This window comes from Lutra lutra, chromosome 13, assembly GCF_902655055.1.
Source record: "Lutra lutra chromosome 13, mLutLut1.2, whole genome shotgun sequence".
Classification (NCBI taxonomy): domain Eukaryota; kingdom Metazoa; phylum Chordata; class Mammalia; order Carnivora; family Mustelidae; genus Lutra; species Lutra lutra.
Window position 1 is genome coordinate 47,809,430 of NC_062290.1, and position 19,853 is coordinate 47,829,282.

Here is a 19,853-nt window from a genome sequence, read left to right on the forward strand (position 1 = left end):
CTCCACATTCCGTAGTGCTGCTTCCAGACACAGTGGTTCTGGTCCTCCTCCGAGGAGCCCTGTATCCGGCAGTTCCCACCCAGCCCTCCTTTCCAGCCAGGGCTTCGACTGACCTCATGTTCTCTACATCCTGCTCTCACCTTAGCTCATCTCATGGCTTAGTGTTTTCTGACCCCTCTCCAGTTCTCAGGACCTCCCCCTCCATTACCTCAGGTCATCCCATGGCCACCTTAGACTTGGTGAACATGGCAAGCGGTTCTGCGGCTGAATTCTTAAATTCTGTGACAGTTCCTTCCGTACTGCATTGCACTCTCACACCTGTTCTCAGACCTGCCAGATACCCTCGACACATCTGTATTTGACCACCGTGACACGAGAGTCCCCCGGGGTGCTTGCTACAAATAGATCTTACTAAGTGGTACCTGCCCACGCACCTGAGGCCCCCTCCTGCTCCCGTAAACCCCACGCCTGCAGAGGGCTCGGTGTTTATGGGGGGATTATTTCGGTCAAATCTGGACTCCCTTACTTCTTTCAAGTGTATCTTCCATGTTTCTGTGGATCTTGTTATGGCCCAACGATTGAAACGGCAGTTTTTTAAATTGTTTATATGTGAATGTTTTCAAGTCATTGGATTGTAACCATTCTTCATTACGTTCAGCCTTCTGATGCCTTAATTTTGGGGAAGATCAAGAATGTTGATTGCGTCCTCCTTGCAAGGTAAGATATTTTAAGCTTTTTGAATGTTGCTACTAACAGGGTTTAAATTTAACTGAGATCCTGGAGAGAGTGATGGTGTGCTCTTGAGTTTTTAGGGTTGTTAGACGTAGAGCATCTTGTCACCTTTATTTACTGCTTACAGTTTTGGGGTAAATTATAGTGACTTTGGAGGTCAGAGAGCTCACCCCACTCCCCTTAGCCTGGGAAAGCAGTTGGACTAATCCGGAGGCAATAGAAAGGGTCTGACCCAAATTGAAGCTTCTGGTTTCAGTTCTAACTGTGAGAGGAGAGGTGCTTTCCCTTGTTTATTATTTTTCTTCTAATTAACAAGATATACTGCTTTATTCACAACCCCTTGTGTGGTAATAGCTACAGGTTTGCAGAGAGCGGGTTCCCGGTGGTATCCACACTCTGTATCCTTGACAAGACCAGTGCCATTCCACTATGACCGGGGGGAGGGGGGTGCAAATCATGTTTATCTCACAGTTGGCAATTGGACATGTATCCATTTTCTCGTGCTGTGCACAAATTACCGCAGGTTGAGCTGCTTTGAACACGGTGTCCCACGTTTTCTCAGCATGGGGAGTGTGGGCTAGGACCTCAGCTAGGTCCCCTGCTCAGGGTTACACAAGTTCACGCAAGGTTTCCTCAGGGACTTGTTCTCTTCTGGAGCCCCAGGTTCTCAGTCAGGCTTACCCTTGTGTGGGCAGAAATCAGTTCCTCACAGTTGTAGGCCTGAGGCCTTCAGCTCCTGTAGGCTTGTCCACGGTCCCTGGTGTGACTTTGACTCAGTGGTCGTGGAAAGCATTTCTCTGTGTGGAGGTGACATTGGAGACCTCGGTGGGCTCGAGACCTGAGCAGGAATGAGCGAGAAGGCCAGTGAGGCTGACATGGGATAAGAGCTGAGGCTGTGTTAGGACACTGGTGCCCAAGTGACGTGAGAGCCGTGGTTAGGTGTTTGGATTGTATTATTTGAAGTGTGGTAGGAAACCGTTGGTGGTTGTGTTAGTTTGCTCAGGCCGACACAGACTGGGTGGACACACAGATTTGCTCACAGTTCTGGAGGCTAGAATTCCAAGAACAAGGTGTCAGCAGGATTGGTTTCTTCTGAGGGCTTGGGGGCAGGGAGTAGGGAAGGAACTATTCCAGGCCTCTCTTGTTTTGGCTCATGGATGACCATCTTCTTCCTGTGTCGTCACACCTTCTCCCCAGTGTGCAAGTCTATGTCCAGATTTCCTCCTTTTATAAGGACACTGGATTGGGGTCCACCCTAAGGACCTCGTTTTTTAACCTCATTACCATATTAAAGACCCTCTCTGCAAGTACATTTGCATTCTGGGGATTAGGACTTTAAAATATGAACTCTGGCAGGGGGAGGGGGCACCATTCAGCCACTAACAGTGGTCATGCATGAGGTGACTAGTTCTTGGACGAAACCTGCTAGTGTCCTAACAGCTGAGAGCTCTTAATTTTGAGTTTATTTACTAACTTATTTGGGTGATCAGACAAAGGAATGAAGAGCGTCAGCTGGAGGCTTGAGTTACTCCTTCGATTTTGTGTCTTTCTTCACTGGCACCTCTTGATTTCCGTGTTGTGGCTTGTGTGAAACCATCTGCCTCAGATTCTGGGGTGTTGGGATGCCAGAGGACAGACACAGTACATCTTCCATACCGGCTCTTGATAGGAAAATAAACACATACCACATAAAGGTGGCCTACATTTGAAGACCAAGTGGTTTGTATTTACAGTAGGCTAGTTATGCCCTGGCCTCGGCCCATAAAAGTGCTTTGATGGAAAGGACTGGAAGGCGCTGCCATAAATTGAGTTTTCTAACAGCACTTGAGCGCCCCGCTCACTCACCGGCTGCATTTGCTCCTTCCCACAGGCATGGGAGACAGCATACCATTATGCCTTCAAAAGTCAACTACCAGGCAAACATCTGGGCTCTGAAGGAGGAGGGCTGTACACACATCGTAGTGACCACGGCCTGTGGCTCCTTGAGGGAAGAGATTCAGCCTGGTGATATCGTCATTATTGATCAGTTCATCGACAGGTGAGCAGGTCCTCTAAGTTGCTTAAGGCTCGGGGGAGATCATTCCCAGTTCAAATGGAGGTTGTATGGGGGCCTGGGAAGGAGCAGAGGGCAGTCCCACAGATGTGCTTGAAGCTTTGCATTGTGAGAAGTTGTTAAACAGCTGCAGACCAGAGTAAGAATCAGCTTTCCGGTGACCAGTTCCCCTGCCATTCCTCAGTTCGCTGTGGTCTGTAATGTGAATAGATAAGAACACCCGTAGACACAAGCAAATGGCTTCATGTTTCCTTAGTATTCGCTCTCTGGACTCCACTCCCCTTCTCCCTGTTGTCTCAGGGACTATTTTTAAGTTGTTTTTTTCAAGTAAGATTCCAGAGGGGGTCTACTCATGACATGTGTGAGCTAATGTTTCAGCCACCACCTTTTAATCTTTCTCTTGTTGTCCTGTAGCATCCCTGTAGCAGATTTTACAGATTGCCTCCTTAAGTGTCAGTGTCTTCTCCTGTCCCCTGTGTTTGTTGTAAACCAGCCGGTAAATCTGGACCTGAGGAGAGCCAGGTCCACATTCTTGGCAAGAACCCTCCCTTCTGCATCATATTGGCAGGCTCGTCATGTCTGGTTGTCTTTACATGGTGTTACGATCGACCAGTTGGTTCAAGAGCTAGGGGCTTTTTTATTATTTAATTGTATAAATAATATATAACGTTCCTTAACCCAAAAAAAGGAAAAAAAAAATCAGCAGTAATAAACTGCCACAATCCTAGACTTTTTCTGAATTTAGAAATTGTTGAAGAGTGGGTCCCATTGGTTAAGTATCCCGACTCTTGATATGAGCTCAGGTCGTGATCTCAGGGTCGCGAGATCAAGCCCCGCATCGGTCTTCACCCTCAGCATGGGTTCTGTTTGAGATTCTCTCGCTCTCTTTCCCCTTTCTCCCCACTCGCTCTTTCTAAAAGAAACAAATAAAATCTTAAAAAAATAAAGTAGTTGAAGAAATCACAAGTGAAGTGAGTGGTCTCCTAGGGGTCCCTTTCCATTGCCCCCAGTCTCTCCACAATTCCTGGTGAAAGGAACCACCTCCCAGAGTGGTATTCCAGATGGAGACAGGTGACTACACTCTGCGCCTTGAATCGGTGGTGGGGAGAAGTAGCGCAGAGTTTAAGCCATCTGGTGGCTCCTGCTGAAGTCCCCAGACGATCACCTCTGTCCATCCCACCCTCCCCATCTGCTGTCACTGAGTTTTTTCCACCCAAGCACTGCTCTCACCTCTTCCACAGGAGGAAAGTTTATTCAGTCCAGTTCTCTGTGTTTTCTGTCCGTCAGGGAACTGTTCTAATTTAGAGTCCATCAGAAACATTCCTGATGGTTTCCAGTGGAGTGAAACTGTTCGGCGGAAATGTATGAAACTGACCATTCTCTAGGTTAGAAATGGTTGAATATCAGCGGTTTCTTGTGGTTCAGCCTAATAAATAATGGGGGTAGACTGAAATTCATACATGCCCTTCACCTATCATTTTTCCTATTACTATTTCAGCACCTGACACCATGTATGTATTGTTCATCTTTCCCTCTAGAACATAGGTCGTGTGAGGGCAAAGACCCTATTTGCCACTTTACCCCTAACACACACACATGCCTGTAGTTGCTCGGTTAGTATTTTTATGATACTTGTTTTTTTGTTTTGTTTTGTTTTGTTTTTAGATTTTATTTATTTATTTGACAGAGATCACAAGTAGGCAGAGAGAGAGGAGGAAGCAGGCTCCCTGCTGAGCAGAGAGCCCGATGCAGGGCTCGATCCCAGGACCCTGGGATCATGACCTGAGCTGAAGGCAGAGGCTTTAACCCACTGAGCCACCCAGGCACCCTGGTTAGTATTTTTAGAGCAATGGAATGAATATGATCATTTGAAGGAAGAAGGAGGCTGGGATTCTTAATCAAGATCTCTGTGGTTGTCAAAGTCCATGTGTTTGGAGGTAATGACTTAAGAAAATGGTTGTAAAATGCTTGTTCAATAAAGCAGTACATGGGGCGCCTGGCTGGCTCAGTCAGCAGAGCATGGCACACTTGATCTCAGGGTCGTGAGTTCAAGCCCCACGTTGGGCATGGGGCCTTCTTAAAAAAATAAAGCAGCATACAAAACTCCCTATTCAGACTGGTCCAGATTTATAAAGTATCATAGAAGTTCCTGGAAAGAAAAGTCTGACTTTGGTCTTAAGCCTCAGATTAATTTGTTAAATTTCACCATTTGTTAAGTGGTGTAAGTGTACACTCACCTTTGCCAGATCTTTTCCTCGTAAATAGTAAATGTAGGTGTTTCATATACCAGCTCTTTCAAGAAAGCAATTGGAGCAGAAAGATGGAGAATAGAAAAGAGAACAGGTATTGCATCGTATCTGGTTTCATTCTGTCTTAGCAGTCCTTAGCCGTGTAACCTTAAGATCTTCTGCTGTTTTCTTTTATGTCCTGAGTGGATAACCTGACTCCTTACTCTTTTTTTTTTTCTTTTTAAAGATTTTACTTATTTATTCGAGAGAGTGTGAGTGAGAGGGTGAGAGAGCGCATGAACAGAGCAGAGGCATAGGGAGAAGCAGACTCCCCACCGAGCAGGGAGCCCAGTGCAGGGCCCGACCCCAGGACCCTGGGATCATGACCTGAGCCACGCAGACACCCCTAACTCCTTACTCTTGCCTTGGAAGTTCAAAGTCTCTAGCAAGTGCCTTTTATGGGATCTAGCACCTGCTACCTGCCCAGTTCATGGGTGCCGTTATCGTGAATGTGGCATGTTGGCTGGAGGAGTCTGTAATTAATGCTATTCTGTAACAAGAGAAGAAACGTCCTTTTTTTTTTTTTTTCTTTTAAAGATTTTATTTATTTCTTTGACAGAGATCACAAGTAGGCAGAGAGGGGTGGGGGGAGCAGGCTCCCTGCTGAGCAGAGAGCCCGATGCAGGGCTCGATCCCAGGACCCTGAGATCATGACCTGAGCTGAAGGCAGAGGCTTTAACCCACTGAGCCACCCAGGCGCCCCAGAAGAAACGTTCTCTTAAGAGGAGGAACCCTAAGGGAATGTCATTTAGAAGAAATCTCAAATTTTATATTGATGACATATTGCAATGGTAACATTTTGAATTTATTGGGCTAGATATGATATTAAAGCTAATTTTACCTCTTTTCCTTTTTTTAATGCATCTGTTAGAAAATTTAAGATTGCACTGGGTGGCTTGTGTTCGATTGCTGTTGGTCGCTGTTTCTGAATGATACTGCTGCTGGCTGAGTCAGTTCACCAGGCTTGGGCGCATACGTGATTTACTGTATGTTTGTCTCATAAGAGAAGAGAATCAGCACTTTTTGCCTTACGAGTAGTGGCCTTCTTGTGTTGTACTAATAATGGGGCTTTGTTGAAGGTGAATCAGGTTCAGGCAGGCACCTGATGTGTCTTCTCAGTGCCGCACGCTGAGCTAGAGGCAAGCTGCCTGCAGCCAAATACCCCGGCCCAGCTTGGGGAGCGAAATCCCAGCATTCTGTGGAGCCGCCCAGTGGATTAAAGCCACAGGGACAGGAGCCCTGGATCAGGTTTTGTCTTGGCTCTGTTGAGCCTCAGATACATCGGTGGCCCGTGGCCCTCTCTTCAGAATCCAAAGTTGAGCTCCACCATCGTGGAGTCATCTTCTACCCAGTCAGTTCTCCAGGGTCTGATCTGGAAACACACATTTCCTTATTGCTGCCACTTTCCTGGCGCATTATCCTGGAACAGATATCCTTGTGCTGAAGGGGCCTTCAGAGGTTGAGAGGGATCTTTTTGATCTCCCTAACAGAAATGTGTGATAAAGAGTCCGGATTGGGGTGGGGGGGCTCCAGGGTGGCTCAAGTCGGTTAAGCTCCTGCCTGCGGCTCAGGTCATGATCCTGGGGTCCTGGGTTCGAGCCCCGCATCAGGCTCCCTGCTCGGCGGGGAGCCTGCTTCTCCCTCTGCCTCTGCCTACAGCTCCCCCTGCTTGTGCTCTCTCACTTCTCTCTCAAATAAAATATTAAAAAAAAAAATTCAAGATGGAGTAGTGTGGCTGTTCTCACTTAATAGACGGTAGAACTAAAGCACATTACTTCCTCTGCCCTTGGTGCCCAGTGTAGGGAAGACCACCACCGACCTGGTCCCTCAGCCTTGCCATGCATACCTGAGAGGCCATCTAGGCTGAAGAGTGACAGGTGGCTCTGACTTCATAGTTGTTTTTAAATAACATTTAGATTTCTACTCTAAAAACGGAATATACCTTTAAAGGAGTCTGATGGGCTGGAAACCCTTTTAATAAGCTCATTGTCTTTTGAAAATAATTTGGTTTTCTCTCTGCTGTGTTCCTGCCTGTGAAGAGCTGAAAGCCTGGGCCTGAGAGAAGGGGAATGGGATGTGGCTGACCTGGAGAGAGCAGGACAACAGACTGGTGGGAGGGGAGTGGCTCCAGGTATTTTTGGGATGTGTGCCCTTGTGCATCTCTTCCTCAGACATGCAAGGAAATGCCTTAGCTAATACTTAAAGTCAAAATAATCTTCTTGTGGTTCGTGATTAGGGCAGCTGTAGAAAGCAAAATGGATCTTGGTCTAGAATTTAAATACCAGAAATGTGTTGTTGGTTTTGTGATTTTCCCATTCTTACTGGAGAGGGATAGGTTACTTGACTGTGCCCTGGCCCCGGGACCGGGGCTCCTTGGGCGATGTTCCTCACAAACCAAAGTTAAAAATAGCACCTGATAACCAAGAACTTGGAGGATGCTTGCCCACAGTGTCTTTGGTGCCTCATACCTCCTGATGAATGGGGTTTGATGAATCCATTTCTTTTGCCTCAGTGGAGGTCCTTATTTTAGAGCCACAGGTCATTTGACAATTCAGGATCAAACCTGATTAAAAGTGGGACTTGTTTCTCTTCCGGGTGGTCATTCCACAATCCATCTGAACCCCAGAAAGAATTTGTCTGACGTTTTGTCTGTCCCAAGAGACCATTTATACTTTAAAAGGATTTTACAACGGAGATGCTCCAAGATTCATAATTTGGAGGTTCTTCTGTGGTACAAACCTTTGTATGTGCAGCATGTTCCTGTCACCCCAAATACTCTCCACACTGTGCAAGGTAGCCACGGGTAGAGGATTCCGGCAGTAAGGACCAACTTCCTTACCATCCGTCCTGATTGTTACTGTGGAAAGAAATTGAATTCACCAGATATCTACAAGCTCTTGGGAAAGATGCCCACATTCTATTAAATTGTTTTTTTAAAAGATGCAGTTTAGTAGGACCCATTCACCCACGAGGGCTGTGAGAACTCTCTCAGGCTGTGCCCAGCAAACATATCTGTTAAGGACAAGGATAGGATTCTTATATTTGTTTGTTTGTTTGTTTATTATTTATCTATTTATTTATTTATTTATGATTTTATTTATTTATCTGACAGACACAGTGAGAGAGGGAGCACAGCACAAGCAGGGGGAGTGGGAGCGCGAGAAGCATGCGTCCCGCCTGCCGAGCAGGGAACACAATGCGGGGCTCGAACCCAGGACCCTGGAATCATGACCTGAGCCAAAGGCAGACACTTAAAGACTGAGCCACCCAGGTGCCCAGATTCTTACTTTCTAATAGTGGTCTTTATCAGGAATGTTTTACAGATAAGGACTTTTTTTTTTTTTTTTTTTTTTTTTTTACAATGAGACAACTACAAACAAAAAATTACAGTGAAAAACAATGATCCCTGGCGGCAGATGTTTTCTGCCCAATGCTGTTCCCACGTTGGCCTGACGTGCCTGAGGCCCCCAGTTAGATTCTGCTGGAAGAATGCAGTGGGAGAAGCCCCACTGTGGAAGTGTGAACATCCAGAATTGCTTCCTGGCTCTGCCCCCAGATTCTTTGGTCACTGAGCGTCCTTGCTGCTAGGTGAGGGTGCTGTGCTCTGATGTCTGAGCTGTGATGTCTTCCCTTTTCAGAGTCCTGCACTTGCTACATTTGGGAAAGTTTTGACTAAGCATGGCTGCAATACTTGCTGGCTTGTTCATCAGGAAAGTCCCACTGTAAACATGGCAGTAAGGGATTATGTCAGTTTGTTTCCTCCTCCCAAAGCCCTGGGCTTCCCCTCTCAGCCTCAGTGCCATGATGTAAGATTGCTGTTGCCCGCCCCTGTCAAGGACTGGCCTGAAGGTTGGGGTGTGCTCTGATGTCCATTAATCACCAGTCTTTGGACCTCTGGGGCAGGGTGTGGATTTTTATCCACACTTGCTGCAGTTATGGTAAACAGTTGCCCAGGAAGCCCTCCTTTGGCTCTTTTCCCATTCCTCTTAGCAGCTATTTGAAAACCTTTACTGTTCTCACGGCGTCCTCCCCATCTCCTTCACTCTTGGTTGAAAATTTCTCTTCTTTATGTGAAAACAGAAGCTATTTGGCCTAAACTGACCATGTTTCTTCTCCTTCACTCTCACCAGTTTACTTGCATGCCTGCCCTCTGTCATCTTTCTGCCTACACCTGTCCTGGGAGCCAGGCGTAGGCTACTCCCCATGTTCCCGGGACTTCCCACATTCTGCTCTGCAGCCTGGCTTTATGTCCTTTCTCTTAATAAAACTGCTGATAAGCTCCCAATTTTTGAACTACTACTAAGTGCCACAAATCACTTAATCCTGCTCACCACATAGGAGGGTAGTTTTCCTGGGTTATAGTCAAGGAAACTTAAGACTCAAAAATATCGGTCATTTGCTAGTAGGTGGGACCTGTGGATTTTGAATTCTGTTAATGTCCAAAGCCTGTGACCTCACCCACCCCTCACACACAGACTTCCAGTCCTGCCCTCCCCCTTCACAGTCACACTGGCCACTGGATCCAGGACAGGGTCTCATAGATACCTCATGCTTTATAATTCAAAATTAAATTATCCTTGGGGGGGTGCCTGGGTGGCTCAGTCAGTTAAACATCTGCCTTTAACTCAGGTCACGATCCCAGGGTCCTGAGATTGAGCCCCACATCGGCTCTCCACTTACTGGGGAGTTTGCTTCTCCCTCTGCCTGCTGCTACCCCTGCTCATGCGCATGCTCACTCGCTCTGTCAAATAAATAAAATATTTTATAAAAAATTAAAAAAATAGATTCGCCTCCTTGGATATCTTCCAACCCCACACTCTCACTCTCACCCCACCCTGGTTCCCTGTTCCCTACTTGGAAAGTTGCTAGGTTGATACAGCGGTGCTGCTATCCACTTTGTGGCTGCTGCCGTGGCCCTGTGTCGCCGGTGCACAGAGTCCGTCTTTGGGTCATACCTGTGCTTGCTTTGAACCACCTTCTGTTCTCCATCCCCACTGCTTTCATCTGGTCAGTGCTTTTCTTCCCAACCCTTTTTCTGCCCAGCATGCCTCCTGCAAAGCCAGTTTTGACATTACTCTCTGAAAACATAAGAGAAAGACATGATCAGGAAAGTGCTAGAGCACCTGGATGGCTCCATCCATTGAGTGTCCGACTATTAATCTCAGCTCAGGTCTTGATCTCAGGGTTGTGAGTTCAAGACCGACATTGTGCTCCATGCCCAGCATGGAGCCCACTTAAGAAAAAAAAAAAAAAGGTGCTGGAAATGGAGCATCCACACGTCTCTGGGGGGGCTTGCCTCAGAACCTTTATTTGGATGAGGTTTATTTTTTTCTAAGATTTTATTTGACAGAGATCACAAGGAGGCAGAGAGGCAGGCAGGGGCAGGGGGCGAAGCAGGCTCCCTGCTGAGCAGAAAGCCAGGTGGGGGGCTCATCCCAGGACCCTGAGATCATGACCTGAGCCGAAGGCAGAGGCTTAACCCACTGAGCCACCCAGGTGCCCCATTGGTTGGGGTTTTACCCAGCAGTGATGAGTACCAGCCCAGAGTTCACATCACAGTCCGGGGGAAGGAATGTCCTAACAAGCTCTGTATGCAGAACACCTCAGCACTTAACTGTAATATGATGTCATTTTTTCCTATTTCCTTTTCTCATCAATGCTGATGATCTTTGACATGTACTTAGAAATATCTTGTCACCTCCGCCACGGTTTCTTCCATTGCCTTTGTACTGCCCATTTCCCTCTCCCCAGTGAAGTATTAATGTCTATTATCTGGTTACATCTATTCTTTTGAACGTGAAGTTGTTATTTCTGGATAATTTTGAAGCGAAAGAAAATATTAAGCTCTTCCCACATGTCAGATGCTCTTAGGTCCTGGGTAATTAACCTTCACATACCTATTGCTGGTAGAGATAGTTACAACTCTTTTCTTTTTTCTTTTCTTTTTTTTTTTTTTTTAAGATTTTATTTATTTATTTGACAGAGATCACAGGTAGGCAGAGAGGCAGGCAGAGGCGGGGTGGGGGGAAGGCTCCCTGCCAAGCAGAGAGCCCTATGCGGGGCCTGATCCCAGGACCCTGGGACCATGACCCGAGCTGAAGGCAGAGGCTTTAACCCACTGAGCCACTCAGGCACCCCTCTTTTTTATTTTCTTTCCAAGATTTATTTTTAGAGAGCAAGAGCATGCGAGTCAGGGGCAGAGGGAGCGAATCTTCAAGTAGACTTCGTGCTGAGCTTGGAGCCCGGCACGGGGCTCCATCTCACCACCCGTGAGAGCATGACCTGAGTCACAGTCAAGAGTTGGATACTTAACTGAGTAAGCCACCCAGGTGCCCCTTTATTAAAAGGCTGTCTGACTCAGTAAGGTTTAAAGTATTTATGCCTTTCCAACGAGCCTTCCTTTTGTGGTTTGTAGTTCTAAGAATAAAAGCACCAAATGCTGTATTTTTCTAGACACATGTAACCAGGACGTGTGTGTGTTGTTTCTTAAGAGCAGCCTAAGGCAGTGGTTGAACAGCTATCCTGTGGAATGCTGTGAAGTTGTAAACAGGATTTGTTCAAGTTACATACACTCACCTGGAGCCATATCCATGATACTTTACAGTGAAGCAAAGCTGCTTCTGTGGTCCTGTGTTCCTGGTGCTGTGAATTATCACAGCACTAGGAAACGTCATGGATATACCTTTTATGACCCCCTTGTACAGATGAGAAAACTGAGGCCCATAGAGATTTTACTCAGCATGTATGTCAGAGCCAGATTTTACTATTATGTTGCTGGTCTGCATGCCCTGTTTCACAAGTCCTCATGAAAAGTATGAAATGGGAGGAGAAAACTGTACATGTTTATTAAACAGTCTTGCCTCCTCACTGGGATATAAATACAGGTTTTTCTCAATTCCTGTGGCACTGTAAGCTCTCATTAGGTCAGAGCAATGGAGGGATCTTCATTACGTGTCCAAATTTAGAAGCTCTCAGTTCCTTCTGGTGAAGAGAACGGATTCATTCCATGTCATAATGGGTTGCCATTCATGTTGTTCGTGTCAAAATTTCCTGTACTTTTCCCCACTATAGTTTTACTGTTTTTTTTTTTTTAAGATTTTATTTATTTATTTGACAGACAGAGATCACACGTAGGCAGAGAGGCAGGCAGAGAGCGGGGGTGGGAAGCAGGCTCCCCGCGGAGCAGAGAGCCCGATGCGGGGCTCGATCCCAGGACCCTGGGATCATGACCTGAACCGAAGCAGGTGGTTTTAACCCACTGAGCCACCCAGGTGCCCCTATCGTTTTATTTTTATTTATTTATTTAAGAGAGCGAGTACAGGCAGGATGGGGCAGGAGGGGTAGGATGGAAAGGGAGGGACAGAATCTTAAACAGACTCCATTCTTGGCTCAGAACCCAGACTTGGGGCTTGATCTCAGGATCCTGAGATCGTGACCTGAGCTGAAATCGAGTCAGATGCTTAACACACTGAGCCACCCAGGCTCCCCTCCCCACTGCAGTGTTAAACTCTCTTCTTCTCCCTCAGCACTCTTTCTCCTCCAGATGGGAACCCTTTGTACCCTAACTTCATGACCTAAATCTTCTAGGATTTGACCCTTCATTTATACATATGCTCACAACAGGGGCACTGGGGTGGTGTGGTTAGCTGAGCATCTTCTGATTCTTGGTTTTGGCTCAGGTCGTGATCTCAGGGATGTGAGATCGAGCCCCATGTTGGGCTCTGCACTCAGTATGGAGTCTACTTGAGATTCTCTTTCCCTCTCCCTCTGCCCCTCCCACTCATGCCTACTCTCTCTCAAATAAATAAATAAATAGATTTTAAAATAAATAAATAAACAGGGATGCCTGGATGGCTCAGTCGTTAAGTGTCTGCCTTCAGCTCAGGTCCTGACCCAGTCCTGAATCGGGCTCCCTGCTCAGCGGGGAGCCTGCTTCCCCCTCTCCCACTCCCCCGCTTGTGTTCCCTCTCTCTCTGTCAAATAAATAAATAAAATCTTTAAATAAATAGATAAGTAAACATGCTCACAACAGTACTGTCCAAGTGTGCCTACCCACACATATATATACACCTGGAAATTTAGAAAACTTAATCATATTGGTCTTAAAATTATGCATATTTCCTAGAATATAAATATTCTTTTTATCTAACCGGTTGGTGACTTGGCCTTACTTTTTTTTTTTTTTTTTTTGCTATCTTCTATTTGTATACTTTAAAAATTTTTAACTTAAATTGTCTTTGGTGTTACAGTGTATGTTAAAACTAAAATGCTGTCCAACCTAACCTGTGTTTTAGAGCATTTACAAGTAATACATACTTGTAATGAGATAAAATGAAAATAGTACGGGAGGGTATATGGTAAAAAGTGAAACCCTCCTCTGTTTCCAGTGGGTGTATGCCTTATCGTAGCCCTTTGAAAGGAAATTGGGTGAAATCTGTCCATTAAACTTGAAAATGTGGGAGGCCTTTGCATCAGTTCCTTGACTGTTTTTGAGGAACATGTACAAGGTAGCTCATTCAGAGATATGAGTTGTACCATTTTTAATTGCCTGTTTTTTGTATCATAACTTAAATATACTGATACGTCCATGGTCTTCTATCCAGAACCTTAAACAAATAAATTTCTATGTGCTGATACAGAAATTGTCTTAAAGATCTATCGTCATTAACTAAATTGAGCATATTGTCCATATTACCTACCATTTATATATTTTTTAACACACACACAAAAATGTGTGACTCTGTAGGAATTCTAGAAAAAGAACAGTTTGTCTATTTCTTCTATCCTAGCTCACAATGTGCAGTCTTCCCTTTAAACCATCTCTCTCAGCTTCCCACACGTGTAGTCAGATGCCACTGTGTTCTTCCTTACAGACATACTCTCTTCCATTGTTGGCAGTGTGGTTCATTTAAGCTGCTTTCTGAGTGAAAGTGGGTTGTTTTCAGTTTCCTGTTTGTATTAACTTGAGTCAGTTAACATTGGTATGCCCAGTTACCTTTGTGTTTGTATGAACATCCTCGTGGGATAAATTGCTAGTGGAACTACTGGGCATCAAGGTGGCCGTGACACCTTGCTATATAGAACACTTCCACTTTCCCTCAGAACTTAGGCTTTAATAAAAAGAGGGTGTGGGGGCATCTGGGTGGCTCAGTCAGTTGGGGGTCCGAGTCTTGATTTTGGTTCAGGTCATGATCTCAGGGTTGTGGGATCAAACCCTGCTTCAGACTCCGAGCTCAGTGGGGAGTCTGCTTGAAAATTGTCTCTCTCCTCTTCCTCTGCCCTCCCCCTGCTCACATTCTCTCTCTCTCCCTCTCCTTGTCTTTGGGATAAATAAGTCTTTAAAAAAAGAAAAGAGGGATTGGGAGGATTTTTTTGTTTCATTTTGGTTTCTTAGAAACTGAGTTTGAGTTTGTCCATGCGCATTACTATTTAGGTATCTTTTAAGTGACGTGGGTGGAATCATTTCCCCAAAACCACACTACTTATAAGCAGCCGTAGGCCCTGCTTTGCCAGTAGATTAATTGACTCATGTTCCTGCATGTTGAGGCTTGTTGGGGATATGTGCTGCCTCACAGATGTGCAGTTGTGTTTGCTTCTGCTGTAGGACAAGTGTTCTCCTTGTTGTTTGCAGTTCCACTTTTCCTCAGAGGGAAATTACTAACAAATGGCTATCCAGGAGTCGACTTGAGTCTACTAGTCAGTTATCAGCCGATTCAACAACCTACCAGTCTTTTTTTTTCTGGGCTTTTCGCTGTTCTATGTGTGAAAGTGCTCAGTGTTCTCTCCTTGGAAGTCTTGAACTCACTTCTCTTGCCAGTACACAACACAGTTTTGCCTCCTTTACTCTTCCATGCACAGTTTTTTGTTGTGTGCACACTTCACTTCCCTTAGTATGTGTCCCTGTTTGAGAGCCTCAGACTGTTTTTTTGTGTACCTTCAACTTGAGGCCCATACATGTGTCAAGCCCTGAGGTGGGCACTTGAGAAGTACAGAAGCAGATTTTCCATAGTGGTTGCTAGTGCTGAGCACTTGCTTTCCGTGTCTCATTAAGTCTTCACATTGACCTTTAGAGGGTAGGTGGTATTCTTTATTCCCCCATTTTAAATATGAGGAAATGGATACAAACTGAGGTACAGAGAAATCAGACTGACTTTTCTCTGAGGCACGGAGTTACTGAGTGAGCGGTAAACCCAGCCAAATCAGTCAGTCCCAGAGTGTTTTCCCTTGGGGTCCCAAGCTAAGAGGGAAGTGAAATTCACAGTCCCCTTGCCTCGCTGGGAGGGTTTGCTAATGAAGCTAGAGTTGGGGCCAACCTTCAGCATCCCTTCTTTATAACTGGTGGAAACCACAGCTGGGGTTGACTTTATCTTAAACCACATAAGCACATGTATTATTGTCCTGTTGCTGCTGTAACAAATTACTGTTGACCCTTACACATCATGGGGTTAGGGTGCTGAGCCCTATTCAGTTGAAAATCCATGTGTAACTTTTGACCTCCCAAAAACTTAACTGCTGATAGCCTCCTGTTGACCAGAAGCCTCACTGATAACATAGTTGATTAACATACTTGTTATATGCATTGTGTCCTATATTCTTATGATAAAGTATGCTACAGAAAAGGTGTTATTAAGAAAATCATAAGGAAGAGAAAATACATTTACACACTGTACTTTTTATGGGGAAAAAATGTGCTCCATTCCCCCTGCCCCGCCATGATTGTAAATCCCATTGCTCTTGGTCAGAATTGCATTCAGCATCAATCATGCCTTACCATTTTATGCTGGACAGGAGTATTGCTGTCTACAGTGATTTCAGTTTAAGTCATTAAATCTTTCATTGAATGTGTTGACACTTAAGTTAGTTGTGTGAACAGGACAGATAGGTGGGCAGGCTGTGTGAAGAGGTTTTTTCTCACACGCTCCTTCTCCTGGATCTTGACAGCACAGCCCTGAAACCAATAGAAATATTGGTATTAAAGTGTTCATGTCTTCCTCAGGGCCCAGCCCTTCACTTGCCCCTCCAGGGCTGAGTTCTCTGAGGCTCTGGCCTCAACCGTAGATTCTCCTTGGGGCTGGCTCCTCGTTTGTCTCTAGCTTCCGACCTTGCTTCCGAGCTGCTGGCGGTCGCCTGGACATCTTGGTTGACTCCATGTCATAATGCCTGTGCATATGGGTGGATGAACCACATTTTATGATTGGAAATAGAGCATCAACAGATAAAGCAGTTGTAGCTAGTCGTTAAAGAGCTTTGCTTAAAGAGAAAAGTGTAAGATGTTCCACTTGACAGAGGGGACAAACTGTAATTAGCACTATGTGTATGTGACATAACAAAGCATAACTAATTCATGTTTTGTCTTAAGGTCGAAGGTCAGAACAAAGAGGAATGATTAGGCAAAGAAGGAGTAGAAAGAGAAGAGAGAGGAACAGAAGGTGGGGGGTGTTGTTGCGTGGACATTGATGGGGATAGAGTTGCTGGAGGTTTTTGTGGCTCTGTTTTCCTACTTCATCAGTTGTAAATGGGGATATTGCTAATACTTGACTCACAGAAGGCGGATACCAAGCCAGGGCTAGAGTACGTGGCACCATTTTATTGGTTAGTTTCACCAAAAGAGGAAAGCCTCTTCGCGGGGAGTAGGACAGCCATTTGACCTGTTCTTCAACCCCATCTGGGATTGCTTGAGGGTCACCTGGGCCTTCCCCAAAGACAGAGGACAAGGGCTGGGAGGAGCACAGGCAGGTTTTCATGCCTGCGGAACATGGAGGCTTCATTATGGAGCCAGGTGCCTTTGGTGCCAGCTAAGAGTCACTGTTTCCTATGTGACAGGATGGAAGTACCAGATGAATTCTGGTAGGTGGACGCAGCAGCTGTATAAATCGAACCATTATATTTCTCCATGCTCTTCCCTTCCCTCCTCTCCTGCTCCTGGAAGGAGACATGAAGTGATCCAGCTTCCCCTGCTTTCCCTTGGTCTGTCCCTCCCCGGCTCTCCCCTCTATAGGAAAGATGAAGACTTTCTTTCCTGTATTACTCATGAGTTCAAGTTGAGAACAAGATAAAGGACACAGAAAGTGCTTTATTCTGAAAACTTCAGGTGAAAAATTGCAGGGTGACTTGGCTCTGGGTTCATTTTAGCCTTTTTTGGATTCAAAAATGTTTCACCAAGAATTTGAACTAAGGTTTCAGAACTAATTACAGTGGGTAGAGGAACAAGCTAAATGAGGTGGCAACGAGATTCTGGAAAGTGGAGGACAAATGGCTCTTTTCGTCAGTGGGCCAGAGGTCAGGGATGGAGGGCAGGAACTACCCTCATGAGAGACAGGCCCATCAAATGCAAGGTTAGAACCTCGTTTGGAACTTGAAACTAAAAAAGTATTAGTTAAAAAATTAAAAATAAGTAAAAAAAAAAAAAAAAAGACATTTTTGAGGCCATCAGGGAAACTTGCATCTCATCTGTTAGTTGGGATTGAGGAATTGATTTTTATCAAATGTGATCATGACATTACAGTGAAAAATCCACATATTTTGGTTCTTCTGAAGTTGGCGTGAAACAACAAAGTCTGAGATTTGCAACCATGGAAAAGCTAACAGATGAAGCAAGTGTGACAAAGTTTGCCTTGTTGAATCTAAGTGATGGATATCTATTGGGTTCACTGCACAACCCCTCTACGTCTACAGTGATTGTGACTTCTTTGGGCCTCCCAAGCCCAAAGTTGAGTTGTACCTACAATCTGCTGTGGTTGTCCTGTCGGTCACCGGACCACACACTTGAATTCCTGTTGGAAAGCAAGTTGCTACAACCCAGAGCCAGAAAAGCCGGACACCATCCTGTAAGCAGCTTTTCCAGCAGTTGCCTTCAGCTTATCCAGAGCTGTTGATTCTAGAGCAAGGACCAAGGTGTTGACCGAGGTTACTGTGGATTCACCGGCCCCCACAGGATGGACTGAGGGCTTTTTTAAAAAACAAAACCTTTTCACTTTATTTTGTAGGACCACTAAAAGGCCTCAGACCTTCTATGATGGAAGTCATTCCTGTACCAGAGGAGTGTGCCATATTCCCATGGCTGAGCCGTTCTGCCCCAAAACGAGAGAGGTTCGTAGTCTTTCTGGAAGGTGTGCCAAAATAAGTCATAAGGGCTTGGGGTGGCATCTAGAGAGTTCAATTAATTGGCTAACAAGCCAAGTGGCCCTCTTCCCCACTTCAGCTTGCTTCCTCTACAAGGTTTTTAGAAGACTTTCCCTTGTTAGTACTGCCTCCACTCAGTCATTGATAAGCTGAGCCACTCAAAGTTGCAGCCTATCTTTTTCATAGGTTTTGATTTTGCTGCCAGAATACTTTTTATATCATTTAGTGTAGGACAGCCTATTAGTCAAGAGTGGGCAGTCTGGAGCCAGATTACTTGGGATCAAATCTCTGCTCTTATTCTTAATAGTTGTGTCTTGTTGGATAAGTTATTTAATGCCACTGGGCCTCAGTTTCCTCGTTTGGAAAATGAAGGTAACGAGAATGTATACCTCACAGCACTGTGTGAAGGATGAATGAGTGACTTGTGATTTATAAAGTGCTTTGAGCTGTATCTGTCAGTTATGAGACATCAGTAACTGCTAACTGCTTTTAAGAATTCAGTTTTTGATAATGTGTGAATTGTCAGATGGCATCATTGGCCTTTGAGCTGAGTTTGGCTTTTACTGTCCAGCCTTCTAAACTCCAGGATTACAGTAAAATGTTTGAACTAAGGGGATAGCCCTTTAGTGGAATTATCTAAGCATTGTACTCATTCAGATAGTTTTAAACACTGCATATGGAAAGTAGATGATTTACTGCAGCTTTTGTGTTCAGCCCTGCGTAATTATGTAAAAGTATTTAACTTAGAGTTAACAACAAGGGCTTCTTAACCTCACGGTGGTCTTAAACAAAAATCTAGAATCTGAAGCCAGGACTTAGGGGGAGCCTTTTTAGATAGATTACTCCCTGTTGATTCTCTCTGATTTGTGTGAAAATATTTTTTATTTATTTTTTTTAAATGGCAGGTTAAGTTTGTATTTGGGTATTTGGGATATATATGTTTCTAGGTAATTATCAACAGAATATATCAGAACGTTGCTGCTAGTCTTCCCTCTGGAACGCAGATTGTCCCCGTAATACATTTGCTTTCCGGGGGTAATTAGATGTATATAAGATTCTTGCCCATTTCTAAATGGGGGCGGCCTAAGAATAGGCCTGAGATCATGTACCATAGAAAACACTGAATTCAGGTACCAGCAGTAGAAGGAAGGGAGGGGAAATACTAATGATGTATGCAGAAACATGCAAATGTGGTGGCTTGGCAATTGCGGATCATTTCCAATAGCAGTTGGCCTCCCTTGAGACCAGATTAACTCAGCTATTGTTGGTCTAGCCAAGCCGGGGGGGACCCCCACCCTCTCCCATGTAAAGGAATGCTAGCAAAGGCGATTTAAGAAGTGGGGTACCTGGGTGGGAAATGAGAAATGGGGCGTCTGGGTTGGTTAAGGTCTGCCCTCAGCTCAGGTCATGATCCCAGGGTCCTGGGATTGAGCCCCACATTGGGCTCCCTGGTCAGCGGGGAGCCTGTTTCTCCCTTTGCCACTCCCCTTGCTTGTGCTTGTGCTCTATCTCTCTGTCAAATAAAAGATATTTAAAAAAGAAAATGGGAAAAATAAGCCTTCGGAATATAACTTTATTCCTACATACTCTGAAAGAGATTTTTAAGTATTGTCCAGAAATGTAGAGTAGATGCTGCTGCCCCTTGGCGATGATCACTT

General features: G+C 45.1%; 1 protein-coding gene and 1 long non-coding RNA gene across 2 annotated transcripts in view; one reads left to right on the top strand and one right to left on the bottom strand.

Annotated features, from left to right (window-relative positions):
- The window catches only part of MTAP (methylthioadenosine phosphorylase), a 44,301-nt gene that overhangs the window by 12,940 nt on the left and 11,508 nt on the right, over positions 1–19,853 (top strand). The window contains exons 3-5 of the mRNA XM_047700928.1: positions 659–717; positions 2,603–2,770; positions 18,060–18,162. Of these exons, the coding sequence (XP_047556884.1) occupies positions 659–717; positions 2,603–2,770; positions 18,060–18,162 (330 nt within the window). The remainder of the gene's footprint in view (positions 1–658; positions 718–2,602; positions 2,771–18,059; positions 18,163–19,853) is intronic.
- The window catches only part of LOC125083922 (uncharacterized), a 41,747-nt gene continuing 29,400 nt past the window's right edge, over positions 7,507–19,853 (bottom strand). The window contains exons 3-4 of the long non-coding RNA XR_007122409.1: positions 10,029–10,151; positions 7,507–7,930 (exon numbers count right to left, since the gene is read on the bottom strand). This is a non-coding gene — a long non-coding RNA (uncharacterized LOC125083922). The remainder of the gene's footprint in view (positions 7,931–10,028; positions 10,152–19,853) is intronic.